The sequence below is a fragment of the Capra hircus genome, chromosome 3 (assembly GCF_001704415.2).
Source record: "Capra hircus breed San Clemente chromosome 3, ASM170441v1, whole genome shotgun sequence".
NCBI lineage: Eukaryota > Metazoa > Chordata > Mammalia > Artiodactyla > Bovidae > Capra > Capra hircus.
Window position 1 is genome coordinate 108,231,349 of NC_030810.1, and position 14,541 is coordinate 108,245,889.

Consider the following 14,541-nt stretch of genomic DNA (forward strand, 5'->3'; position numbering starts at 1 on the left):
ATTTCCCATAATCAAGGAACAAGAGACAGAAAAGCTTCTGTGCCTAAGAGAATATCACAGTGTCCTGCTAGGTTTAATAGTAAATATAATTTTGATCTCAAAAATTACTATGGTATAAGACAATTTTGCTTAGATTATAAACTGCAGTATGTATTAAATTTAACTCTGGAATTTGATTCCTAGCAAAAAGAAATGTTTTAAATGAGTTTCCTGCATGTAAATAATTGTTGACACACAAACATATACACATTCACACAGACACAGACACACACACACACACTCTAACACACAAAGGAGAATGCAAGGTTAGATGAGGCAAGAGAGATGTGATAAGAAAGAGGGATCATTTAGACATTTGCAGGAGATAATGACAAAGTGCCAGAGGAGATGGACTGTTGGGAGGGCAGTTAAATTGGATGAATAAACCAATGTAACTCTTCTAGATTAAAACAGAGTGGAAGCTGAGCAATTGTTTAATATTACTCTCTTATTTCACAGATGTGGAAATAAAGGGTTGGGGAGGTGAAATAACTTTTCAACATCACATGGAAGCTTTTCCAAGGTAGTAAATATGAAAAAAGCTGAGTTCAAGGAGAACAGCTGAAAGTCAGAGATATGAAAATAAAATCTACAAGTGAAGGACTAGAGTGGAAATGAGAGGCAGGCTGGGAGACAAAATGAGTGGGAGGAAAGTTTTTCTGTGATGTGCAATGTAGGTCAGAGATTTGTCAGTTGGAAGAGAGAGGAAGTTATTATAAGGGTAGTGAGAAAAAAAGTTTGCTGAATTAGAGATCAAATGCCAATTCTGAGAGTCAGAAGCTCTACTTCCCATTGAAATGCTGCTTCTGCCGCTTCTATTGCTAGCAGTTATCGTCCCAGGTGGTGACAATGAGGATGGTAAGAGTAACTCTCATATTCCCAGCCCAGGTGAGGGGCTCTGGACAAAAACATGCTGCATCAGCAATAAGGGTCTGGGCTCTCCTGTCTCCCGCCCTCTCCCCCATTCTGGAGGTTGGGGCTGGAGCCAGGAATGTTTAAACCTCTATGTTGTTATTCAGACTCTGGGTTCTTTTCCATCCTAATTCTCTCTTCCTCCTCACTCTTCCTATCATTCCACTGCCACAGCATTACAGGGGCCAACCTCCTTCCATCTCATCCAGATTTCAACCTTTGCCAACAGCACCTGGACTCAAAATCAAGGCTCAGGCTGGTTGGACGATTTGCAGATTCATGGCTGGGACAGTGACTCAGGCACTGCCATATTTTTGAAGCCCTGGTCGAAGGGCAACTTCAGTGATGAGGAGGTGGCTGAGCTGGAGGAACTATTCCGAGTTTACTTCATTGAGTTCACTCGGGGAGTGCAGGATATTGTAAGTGAATTCCAGTTTGAATGTGAGTACAGTCCTCTGAACTGGGGAGATTCACAATGACTTTTCTCTTTCTTGGTTCAGACTTCCTCTGATCATGTCCTCTCCTTCCCTTTTTACCCAAGTGCGTGCATATACCCCGTCCAGAGTATTCTCCCACTCTGACTCCGTACCTCCACCAAGTATCCCAGATTCTTCCTGTTTCTTGCACTCTTCTGTGATAGAGGAAATTCCTCTTTTGTAGCCACCTCCTGGTTGGTTTGTGCATAGCTTGCTTCTCTTAGATCCTAAGGAAAAAGCTCCTTTTCCTACCTTGTGCCTGAGTGAACTAAAGTGTGACTTCTCCAATCCATTGCTCAAGCAACTGTTGCCTGATCTCTTCTCTCAGTGTAACTCTCCCCTTCACCCTGGAGTGCTGCACTCCTGACTCCATCACGCATTGCTCCTCTTCTCCCCTCTTGCCCACCCAACTTCCTTACAAGAGCCCGTCTCCACCGTTTACAACATGCATACCTCTCTGGAATGCTCATCTTTCTGAAAAGTCTCTGAGTACAGCAACTGGGTTTTGGGTCATCATTTCATATCTTTGACTTTTCTCTCCATCCAAATCCAAAGTCCCATGTCCTTTCTCCATCTCCTTCTTTCTTGTGTGTTTTAAAATCACCATGTCTCTGTTTTCTTTCTTTATAGACCCATTTGTGATTCAGGGCATAGCAGGTTGTGAGCTGCATTCTGGGAAGGCCATACAAAGCTTCTTGAGAGCAGGTTTTGAAGGACTGGATTTCGTGAGCATCGAGAATCACTCATGTGTGCCTGAGCCAGAGGGAGGCAGCGAGGCACAGTGGTTTTGTGTTTTCATTGCTCAGTACCAAGGCATCTTGGCTATCATAGACAGGCTCCTCTCAAAAACCTGCCCTCGATATCTCCTGGGTGTCCTCGATGCAGGGAAGGCGGAACTGCACAGGCAAGGTTAATCCTGTTTTCTCCCCAAGACTTTCCTATTTCACCTCCCACCACCTTTAAATTTAAGAGTAGGAGGTGCCTATGAAGAGAGGGGTTTAATCAATACATTATTTGGTTTCCAAAGAAGTGGAAGAGATCACTGTCTGCACTTGTGGGTTTCTGACTCTGTATGCTCTAGATTAGAGACATAACTTGGTACTCTTTCTACCCCTTCCTACCCCAGTGAAGCCTGAAGCCTGGCTGTCCAGTGGCCCCACTCCTGGGCCTGGCCGCCTATTGCTGGTCTGCCATGTCTCAGGATTCTACCCAAAACCTGTACGGGTGATGTGGATGAGGGGTGAGCAGGAGCAGCCTGGCACTCAGCGAGGAAACATCATACTCAATGCTGATTGGACTTGGTATCTCCGAGTAACCCTGGATGTGGAGGCTGGGGAGGCAGCTGGCCTGAGTTGTCGAGTGAAGCACAGCAGTCTAGGAGACCAGGATATCATCCTGTACTGGGGTGAGAAGGAATGGGGGATGTGAGAAGATGGTCCTCAAGAACAGAGAGAGGGCCTGGGGAAGGGGAGGGATTTGATGGGTGAGATATGGAGAGATGGAGGGAGAAGGGGAAGAAAGAGAGACAGAGGGAGAGATAGGAAGGGAGAGGCAAAGAGAGAGATAGAAGTTGAGGTTTATTTCTGGGACTCCAGTGCTGAAGGAATGAAAATTGTGATCTAAGGTATAGAATAGGTAAGAATGAAGGACTATAGACTGGGTGGGATGCGGCAAGAAGGAGAGACTAAGGGTGGCTGTGACTATATGACATCTGGGAATAAGAGGAAGGGAACCAACAATGTCCGTAAGCAGGTAATGGTGGTGCTGGCACTCAGGTGGGCAAGGAGGTCAGACAAACTAGTGAATGGGTTTGAAGTGACATCCTTGTGTCCTCTCCATATTGCCAGGACACCCCACGTACATTGGCTTGATATTCGTGGCAATAATAGTGCCCTCCTTGATCCTCTTGATATGTCTTGCATTATGGTTTTGGAGGCGCTGGTGAGTTTTTAGTTTTAGTCTTTTCCTTCCTGTACATTCTCTCACTCTTTCCCTCCATTTAGTCTACTACATCATTCTAGTCTCAGCATTTCCATCAGGACTTTTCCCCTTTCTGCCCAACTCACGTTTTTATGTAAATCTATTTTTTTAAAGTTATGGTAAAATATACATGACATAAAACTTACCACATTAGTCATTTTAAACATAAAGTTTAATAGGATTGAGTACATTCACGTTGCATGCAACCAATCTCTAGAACTCTTTTTATTTTGAAAAACTAAATGTCTATGCCCATTAAGTCCCATTCCTCATTCACTGCTCTTCCATCCTTTGGCAACTTTCATTTTACTTTCTGTCTATAGAAATCTGACTACTTTAAGTAATTCTTATAAGTGGAATCATCACTATTTTTCTTTTTGTGACTGCCTTATTCCACGCAGCACAGTGTCCTCATCATTCATTCATGTAGCAACACATATTAGAGTTTCTTTCCTTTTTAAGACTGTATAACAAATTTTGTCTATTTATCTCCAATGGAAGCTTGAGTTGATTCTACTTTTTGCCTGTGTGAATACTGCTGCCATGAACATAGCTATACAAGTATCTATGTAGAGTAATTTTGTTTGCTTCTGTTCTTTTTTATTTAACTAAAAATTATTTTTGGTCAGAATATAGTTTTATAAATATTGTGTTACTTTCTGGTGTACAGCAAAATGAATCAGTTATACATATATCCACTCTTTTTAGAATAGAATATGTGGGAATAGAAATTCCCACATAGATCATTACAGAGTATTGACTAGAATTCCCTGTGATACACAGTAGGTCCCCTGTTAATTATCTCTTTTATATATATTTGTGCATATATGTCAATTCCAATCTCCCAATTTATCCTTCATTCTCTCTCCCCTAGTAACCATAAGATTGTTGTATAAAACTGTAACTCTATTTCTACTTTGTAGGTAAGTTTATTTGTATCATTTTTAAAATTCCACATGTAAGCAATGTCATAATTTGTCCTTTACTGTCTGACTGCTTGTATTCTTAACAGGTCATATCAGACTGTCTTGTGATCCCTGACCATGTCTCCTTTCCCATTTGGAGCAATTACCCAGGAGCCCAGAAACTCAGGTTGACAGCCCAGGAGTCAATTTCACTATATTTCATCAAATAACCATCATATTTGATCAAATTAGTGTTCTGATAAGCTTTAGATAAATCATAATTTATATACTGGTGGAAAAATGATAAAGTGTACATTATAAGACAATATCACTAGTAGAATCCACACAGATTTCAGGTATGAAGTGTGAGAAAGAATGTATCTCAGACTAAATGAAATGATGTGCAGGACTAAATTGTGACATTCCTTTGGCTTCTTATTTTATAACATTTTTTTTCACTCCTTCTACTGAAATATCATTTGTCAAAATGAGCTAACTGTAATTATGTCAAGATAATTGTATTTGCAGAGATGACCAGCATTTTAACTTAATTTCGTTGTATCTGCTTGGATGATTTTTTATCTTGGAGAAGCTGAGCTCCTTCTTCCTCCAGGGAGCCTTCCTTGGTCCTACAGTAGAAGTAGCCATCCCTTGACTGATGTCATGCAGAGATCTACTTTCCTCTTTACCCAGAACATTGCAGTTCTTTATGTTTTCTTTTCCTTCTTATGAGTTCTTTGAAAGAAAGTTCTTTGCAAGGCTTGCTCTAAGTGAATCCTAGGCAAGATCTCTTATGTATGTGTTTGTTTAGTAAAATAATCTGATTTGCTTGCCACATTAACAGTCTTTTTTTTTTCTTTCAAAATCTTCTCCTTTTTTTCCTCTTTAGTTAATATTCTGAATTTTCCTCTTACGAAAATATATCATACTCTCCTTATTTCTACCCTGAACACTTCTGAAGAAAACTATGTGTGCCCATACTGTAACTATAGTTTGCCTATAAAAATTCACCAGAGAAATATCTTGTGCATCATTATTCAGTGAGAATGAATGACAGGCAGGATGTGGAAGGGGTAATCATGCAGGTGGGTTGTTAAATATTCAAGCAAATGAGTGAAGAGGACTTTCCTTGTTCTCAAGGACTTTGGAATCTTTGTTTTATCATGTCAATTTTATCTCTGACTTTTCTTTACATTTTCATTTTTTTGCCAATTTCATAGTTTTATAGAAACTCCTTCTTTTTTCTTTTTGGCCATACCATCTGGCATGGAGGATCATAATTCCTTTACCAGGGATGTAACATGTGCCCCCTGCACTGGAAGCATGGAGCCTTAACTGGTGGACTACCAGGAAAGTCCTGATACTCCATTTTAAAAACTCCAAACTCATTTTAATTAAAAAAGCAGATGGTATAGAATATGAGTATATCTTTTGTAGGACTTGGGAAAAGAGGTTAGAGAAAGCAGAAGTTTTGGAGAAGCCGGGGTGCTGGAAGCAGTTCTGCCACCTGAATATCTTAGGATGATGTGGACTTTAGGATTCGGGCAGGTTAGGGAATGACTAAAAACATATTTTTTCCTCCTCTCTATTAGCATAGCTGGTTGTTTCTCCAGGATGCATTAAACTCCAACTCCAGCCACTCTTACAGGATAGGTATGCTGTTGTATGCTTCACTGCACCCTCTGCTAAGGCCAGGGCCCTCATCAGTGTGTTTCTTGGAGTGTGGACTATGAATCAGCTGCAGCAGTAGTGCCTGTGAGCTTGTTAGAAGAAGAAATTTTCAGGCTCTCATTCTCTAAACCTACTGAAACAGAAAATCCTGGATGGGGACGAGAATTATGTTTCCTAATATGTTTTTTAGGTTATTTGGATGTACTCTTAAGCTTAAGAACCTCTTGTCTAAAGATTTCACAAGCCCTAAACTTCTGACACTTTGGGCTGAATAATTCTTTGATATAGAAGCTTGTTCATTGGACTGTAGGATTTTTAGCAGTATCATTGACCTCTATTCACTAGATGCCAATAGCACCTTCCCAGTTATAATAACCAAATATATTTTCAGATATTTTGACATGTCCCTAGGGGGTAAAATTGACCCCAGATGAGAACCAAGATCTGAGATAATGAACAGCATTTCACCTCCTCCTGCAATACTTGGTTGGAATAATTGCTGATCTGACCTCATGGAAGTCTATAGTTATATTTGGTGTTTGAAAAAGGAGGAACTCTCTTTTCCTCAAAGTTGATATAGAATTTTGTTTCATGGGTAAAGCTGGCCCAGGAATGAGGTTCTCAAATATAACAGAATAATGACAGAATCAAGGAGCAGATCAGTAGACTGAGCTACCTCTGGATATTTTAGTTAATGAGCACAAGGAGTTTTATTTTTCTTTGTAAAACAACTAAGTTAGAGTTTTACTTGCTTAAAAGTTCTTATGTTATTCTGCTTTCTGGTGTTTTGCAACAACTGTCATATCCTTTTTACACCTTTCCTCTGTTTTCTTTCCTCTTCTCATTCTCCTCCTTTCCCCATGTTAGCCTTCCTCAGAGGTGGCTTCTTGAACTTATGACTTTCCTCTAAAAACGTGACCTTGGAAAATGTTAATTTACTCATGAGTTTAACTATGATCTCTGGATGAGTGACTTTCAGAAATAGGTCTTAAGTCTTAAAATATGAGGGCTTTGTATGAGAGTATATAGGCATGTGCATGTGTTCATGTGATGTTTTTTCTTAATATACTGAAATATTTAAAAAATCCTGCCTTTCTTGCCAGTATCTGTGTTAAATTGACTTATTAAGTTTAATATTTTATCTGTGGATCCTTTTGGATTTTCTGTGCATACTTTTATGACAACTTTAAATAAGAAAATTCCTATTGCTTCTTTCAATCCTCCTGCTATCTTTGATTGAATTTTCTTGCCCAATTGTATTCATTATGAATGTCAATACACTGATGAATAGAACTGACAGCTGGCATTCTCATCTTTTCTACTTGGATAAGAATTACTCAAGAGGTAATATTAGTTATAATAATTTCTATAATATTTCATGTATACTTTTTATCAGATTAAGAATACTTTCTTTCAAAGTTGCTAAATGTTTTTTGTTATTATATTATGAATGGCTAGGGCCTTATTCTGCATTTCTTGAGATAACAAATTGTCTATATCTTTCTTTTACTTTTAAAGCCATGAATCACACTTATTGATTCTTAAATGGCAAAACAAAATTGTGTTTCTAAAACTTATTTTGTTTGTAATATATTATGTGGATTCAGTTTGCTAATATTTTATTTACAATGTTTAGTTTTTAAAAATTCTTATAATTTTCTCAAGAATTATTTCATTGAGAGTTTTTTGCCTCATAAATTGAGACATCTTTCCTATGTTTCTATCTTCCAGGAAAGTTTTTATTTTTTGTTTTATTTTTCATATTTAAAAAAAAATTTTGGAAGAAGAGTTTTAAGTTTCACAAATAATTTTAAAAAATAAAACTATTTTTTCAAGTTGTCTATTTCTTTTTTGTGTCAAGTTTGGTATGTTATGTTTTAGAAGGCTGTGTACATACAGATGGCCAAGAAGCATACAGAAAGATGCTGAAAATTGCCAATAATTAGAGAAATGCAAGTCAAAACTGCAATGAGGTACCACTTCACACTAGTTGGAATTGCTCTCATAAAAACAACAACAAGAACAACAAAAACACAAATAACAAATGCTGGAGAAGGAGAGTGTAGGGAAAAGCAAACCCTCATACATTTTTGCTGGGAATATAAATTGGCACAGTCACTATTTAAAACAGTATGGAGGTTCCTCAAAACAACTAAAATAGAGTTGCCATGGACTTCCCAGGTAAAGAATCTGCCTACAGTGAAGGAGACACAGGAGATGTGGATTCAGTCCCTGGACTGGGAATAACTCTTGGAGGAGAGCATGGCAACTCATTCCAGTATTCTTGCTGGAGAATTCCATGCACAGAGGAGACAGGCAGGCTATAGTTCATGGGGTTACAAAGGGTTGCTGCTGCTGCTGCTAAGTCGCTTCAGTCGTGTCCGACTCTGTGCAACCCCATAGCACACATATGGTACATATATACAATGGAATACTATTTAGTCATAAAAAACAATGAAATAATGCCATTTGCAGCAACATGGATGGACCTAGGGAATTATCCTACTAAATTAAGTAATTCAGAAAGAGAGACAAATATATGATATCACTTTTATATATGGAATCTCAAATATGACACAAATGAACCTATCTATGAAACAGAAACATATTCACAGGCATAGAGGACAAACTTGTACTTTCCAAGGGGGTGTGGGATGGGGGAGGAATGGATTGGGACTTTGGGATTATTGTATGCACACTAAAATATAGAATGAATAAACAATAATGCCAATAGCACAGGGAACTGTATTCAGTATCCTGTGATAAACATGAAGGAAAAGAATATAAAAAAGAATGTATATATAAATATATAATTAAATATATAACTGAATCACTTTGCTATACCACAGATTTTAACATACTGCAATAAAATAAATCAAAAAAAAATTTTCCAAGTTGTTCAAATTTCTAATTTACTATTGGCTTGTGCATGATATCTTTTTGTCATGTTAATGTCTATTAATATGTTTCCATTCTTAGATTTCTTAAATTTGATTAATTTCCTAGAGTGGCTCACAGAATTCAGAGAAACATTTACTTATTAGATTACATATTACAAAAGAACAGTAACAGCAAAATGGAAGATACATAGGGAAAGATATGGGTTTAGGTTGTGGAGCTTCCATGCCCTTTCAAGCAAGCTATTCTCCTGTATTTCAGCATTTTTACCAAACTGACAGCTCTCCAAACACCATGTGCTGTGCTTAGTTACTCAGTCATGTCCGACCTTATTGCAACCCCCTGAACCATAGCCTGCCAGGCTCCTCTGTCCATGGGGATTCTCCAGGCAAGAATGCAGAAGTGGGTTGCCATGCTTTCCTCCAGGGGATCTTCCCAACCAAGGGAGGAAACCCAGGTCTCCCGCCTTGCAGGCAAATTCTTTACTAGCTGAGTCACCAGGGAAACCCCAAACATCATTCTTTTGGGTTTTTATGGAAGCTACATAGGCAAAATTAATCAAATCATTTGCTATCAGGATGAATTCAATCACTAGTCCTTCTCTCCCCATATGTCAAGGTGTGAGACTGAAAGTTCCAACCCTCCAATTGCATGGTTTTTTCCACTGACAACTCCCTTCATCTTTAGGCATTCTAGGGGCTTTCCAAAATTACTTCATTAACTAACAAAATATGACTTGATTATTCTCAACATTTAGGAAATTCCAAGGTTTCTAGGAACTCTGGCCAGAAATGGGGACCAATACCATCCATATATGCTTTTTATTACTAATCATAACATTGAATTCTATTACTAATTTCTTGATGTAGATGTTAATTTGCAGCCATTATTTTCTTATATATGCTTTTAAGGCTAATAATTTGCTTTAAGCATGGCTTTTGCTACTTATTAGAAATATTAGAAAGTGTGATATACCATATTGTCTTTATCATTTCAATACATTTTCTAATGACCACTTGGACACACTAGTTATTTAGAATTTGTATTTCTGAATTTCCACACATGGAAGAATTTTTGGTTATATTTTTCATCATTGATTTTTTAGTTTAATTCCACTTGTCAGAAAACATTTTGCATGATTTTAAACACTTGAAATTTATTCCCATTGCTTCATGGAAAAAAGAAAACATGTCATACATTTAGCTTTATTAAGGTATAGCTGATATATTAAAAATTTAAAGTGGATATCTTAATGAGTTTGGACACATGCCTGCATCCATGATATCATCATCACAACCAGGCTACTAAATAAATCCTTCAGTTTCAAAAGTTTCCTGTGTTCCCTTGTGTTTGTTTTTGTTTGGTAAGAACACTTAACGTGAGATCTATCCTCTTAGCATATTTTAAAATGCACAACACTATACTGTTAGCTATAGTTATTATACAGTGGATCCCTAGAACTTAGCGATCTTGAGTAACAGAAAATTTATATACCATTAGAAGTCAATTTCCCTTTTCTCCCTCTTCTGTCCCTGGCAACTACCATTTTATTCCCTGCTTCTATGGATTTGGCTAGTTTAGATATTTCATATAAGTGGAATCATACAGTAATTGTCCTTCTGTGACTAGTTTCTTTCACTAAACATAATGCCTTCTAGGTTTATTCATGCTGTTGCAAATTTCCTTCTTCATAAAGCCTGAATAATATTTCACTGTTTAGATATACCTCATTTTTGACCCATTCATCTGAATAAATGTTTCATATGTACATAAAAAGCATACATATTTTTCTGTTGGTAAATTAAAAAAATAAATATATCAATTATCTTATTTATTAATTGTGTTATTCAAAACTTATACGTACTTGTAGATTTGCTTTTTCTATTTTACTTACAAGAACATTAAAAGAACTCACCATCATTCTTATACTTAAAAAATGTTTTTAAAAATCAGGTTTTGCTTTATAATTTTGAAGATGTATTTCCTAGATGCGTAAATGTTTGAAATGTTATAGCTAATTTTGTTATGCATTTCCTACTTTATACCTTATAATGCTTCCTTTTCTCTAAGGCTACTTTGTCATATCTTAGTATAAACATGCCAGTTTCCTTTTGGCTAATGTTTTCATAATATATCTTTGTCAATGGACAGTTAGGTTGCTTCCATGTCTTGGCAATTGTAAACAGTGCTGCAATGAACACTGGGGGACATGTATCCTTTCTGATAATGTTTTAAGTGGCCTCAACTTGGAGAGCCGATTTACAAGGAAAAGTTAGTGAGTAGTAAATGATGTGGTTAGAAGAGGTGACAGGAGGTCCTAAAAATCTTAGTAAAATTAAAAGCATAAATTAAACAAACATGATCCCACACAAATAGGATATGCAATAAATAAATTAAAAAGGTGGGAAAAGGTAAGTCTTCCTTACAGAAAAATCTCAGACTATCTGTGTAGGAACTCCCCTTCTAGGATGTGGAATTTGATTCTCTGCCTTAAATGTGGGCTGAACTTAGTTTCTCATTTCCAGTTCATAGAGTGTAAGAGGTAAAGTAGTAACCTGGGTGGCAAAACCTGGCAGAAACAGCATTAGTTGAGTGATCTGGATTATCACTGCCAGTCATAAATCATGCTACTATCATGTGCCCCAATATGGTGTGATGAGAAGGGATTGTCACATCTGTTGTATTCTTGCCTCAAACTTGCAACCCCAAACTAATCATGAGAAAATATCAGACAATCCAAAGTGGGAAAATTCTACAAAATATGTGTCCAGTGCTCTTCAAAATCGTTCAGGACTCGAAAACAAGGGAAGTTGGAGAAGCTGTCACAGATTGGGGAAGACTAAAGAGACATGATAATTAAATGCAGTGTGATATCTTGGATACAAAGTCCAAAAAAAAAAAAAAAACAAAACAACAAAAAAACAAAATAAGTAGCCAAAGTTCATAAAGTATATTAACTGGTAAGAAGGTCTACACAAGCACTTGCCACAAGAAATAGCACTTGCTTTGAGGGTCTACACTCTATGATATAAACTAAGAACAACTAAAAATAAATTTCCTGGAGTATGAGCAGTGAAATAAAAATTTAAATTAGAAATACATGGACAAGATGTTGATTTAACAGGAATAAAAAATATAAAAGATGAATTCTAGTATTAAATCTTCTCTTCAAATATTTCTCATTGAAAGCCTTCATGAACCTAAGAAGTATCAACTACCCTGGCTGGAGATGCTCAGAGAAAAGGTACTCGGGCTAAGGAGAAACCAGCCTACACAGTGGCCAATTCACCTTCTGCTGTATTTCAAAATAGTTCAAAGAATTAGGAAACAGTCCTCTTAGCCATAGAATATGAGCTATCATGGACTGGGTGGTGTGGATGGAGTAGGGTATTGTGTTGAGGAGATGGATCCTCCAGACTCCCTAAATGAAGCACTGCAGTGAGCAGTCAAGTGTGTCAGGGGTTGCAGCCTGGGCTGAACCAAGAATCAGACATGAAGAGAAGGTCTGAGTGATATGTGGGCTAGACACATTTGAATCACAGAAAGCCATAGGGATATAGATAAAAACTAAATAGACATTTCTCCAAAGAAAACATACAGATGGCTAACAAACACATGAAAAGATGCTCAACATTACTCATTATCAGAGAAATGCAAATCAAAACTACAATGAGGTACCATTTCATGCCAATCCAAAAGTCTACAAGCAATAAATGCTGGAGAGGGTGTGGAGAAAAGGGAACCCTCTTACACTTTTGGTGGGAATGCAAACTAGTACAGCCACTATGGAAAACAGTGTGGAGATTCCTTAAAAAACTGGAAATAGAACTACCTTATGACCCAGCAATCCCACTGCTGGGCATACACACTGAGGAAACCAGACTTGAAAGAGACACGTATACCCCAGTGTTCATTGCAGCACTGTTTATAACAGCCAGAACATGGAAGCAACCTAGATGTCCATCAGCAGACAAATGGATAAGAAAGCTGTGGTACATATACACAATGGAGTATTACCCAGCCATTAAAAAGAATACATTTGAATCTGTTCTAATGAGATAGATGAACCTGGAGCCTACTATACAGAGTGAAGCAAGTGAGAAAGAAAAATGCCAATACAGTATACTAAAGCCTTTGACTGTGTGGATCACAATAAACTGTGGAAAATTCTGAAAGAGATGGGAATACCAGACCACCTGACCTGCCTCTTGAGAAATCTGTATGCAGATCAGGAAGCAACAGTTAGAACTGGACATGGAATGACAGACTGGTTCCAAATAGGAAAAGGAGTACGTCAAGGCTGTATATTGTCACCCTGCTTATTTAACTTCTATGCAGAGTACATCATGAGAAATGCTGGACTGGAAGAAACACAAGCTGAAATCAAGATTGCTGGGAGAAATACCAATCACCTCAGATATGCAGATGACACCACACTTATGGCAGAAAGTGAAGAGGAACTAAAAAGTCTCTTGATGGAAGTAAAAGAGGAGAGTGAAAAAGTTAGCTTAAAGTTCAACATTCAGAAAACTAAGATCATGGCATCCGGTCCCATCACTTTATGGGAAATAGATGGGGAAACAGTAGAAACAGTGTCAGACTTTATTTTGGGGGCTCCAAAGTCACTGCAAATGGTGATTGCAGCCATGAAATTAAAAGACACTTACTCCTTGGAAGAAAAGTTATGAGCAACCTAGATAGTATATTCAAAAGCGGAGACATTACTTTGCCAACTAAGGTCCATCTAGTCAAGACTGTGGTTTTTCCAGTGGTCATGTATGGATGTGAGAGCTGGACTGTGAAGAAGGCTGAGAGATGAAGAATTGAAGCTTTTGAACTGTGGTGTTGGAGAAGACTCTTAAGAGTCCCTTGGACTGCAAAGAGATCCCACCAGTCCATTCTGAAGGAGATCAGCCCTAGGATTTCTTTGGAAGGAATGATGCTAAAGCTGAAACTCCAGTACTTTGGCCACCTCATGTGAAGAGTTGACTCATTGGAAAAGACTTTGATGCTGGGAGGGATTGAGGGCAGGAGAAGGGGACGACAGAGGATGAGATGGCTGGATGGCATCACTGACTCAGTGGACGCGAGTCTGAGTGAACTCCGGGAGTTGGTGATGGACAAGGAGGCTTGGCATGCTGCGATTCATGGGGTCGCAAAGAGTCAGACATGATTGAGCGACTGAACTGAACTGAACTGAACGGATATATATGGAATTTAGAAAGATGGTAACGATAACCCTGTATGCGAAACAGCAAAAGAGACATAGATGTACGTATAGAACAGTCTTTTGGACTCTGTGGGAGAGGGCCAGGGTGGGATGATTTGGGAGAATGGCATTGAAACATATATAATATCATATATGAAACGAATAGCCAGTCCAGGTTCGATGCATGATATGGGATGCGTGGGGCTGGTGCACTGAGATGACCCAGAGGGATGGTACAGGGAGGGAGGAGGGAGGGGGGTTCAGGATGGGGAACACGTGCATACCTGTGCTGGATTCATGTTGATGTATGGCAAAACCAATACAATATTGTTAAGTAATTAACCTCCAATTAACATAAACAAATTTATATTAAAAAATAAAATAATAAAATGTAATTGTTTTCAGTTTAAACTGCTCAGTTTAGACGGTTGTTTCTTAAATTGCTATACTA

At 38.0% G+C, this 14,541-nt stretch overlaps 1 protein-coding gene across 1 annotated transcript; it reads left to right on the top strand.

Annotated features, from left to right (window-relative positions):
- On the top strand, positions 812 to 4,479 carry LOC102182494 (T-cell surface glycoprotein CD1b-3). The gene is made up of 6 exons (XM_018046594.1): positions 812 to 897; positions 1,126 to 1,392; positions 2,058 to 2,336; positions 2,554 to 2,832; positions 3,275 to 3,368; positions 4,420 to 4,479. The coding sequence occupies exons 1-6, from the start codon at positions 837 to 839 to the stop codon at positions 4,439 to 4,441; spliced, it is 1,002 nt and encodes a 333-aa protein (XP_017902083.1). The 5' UTR covers positions 812 to 836; the 3' UTR covers positions 4,442 to 4,479.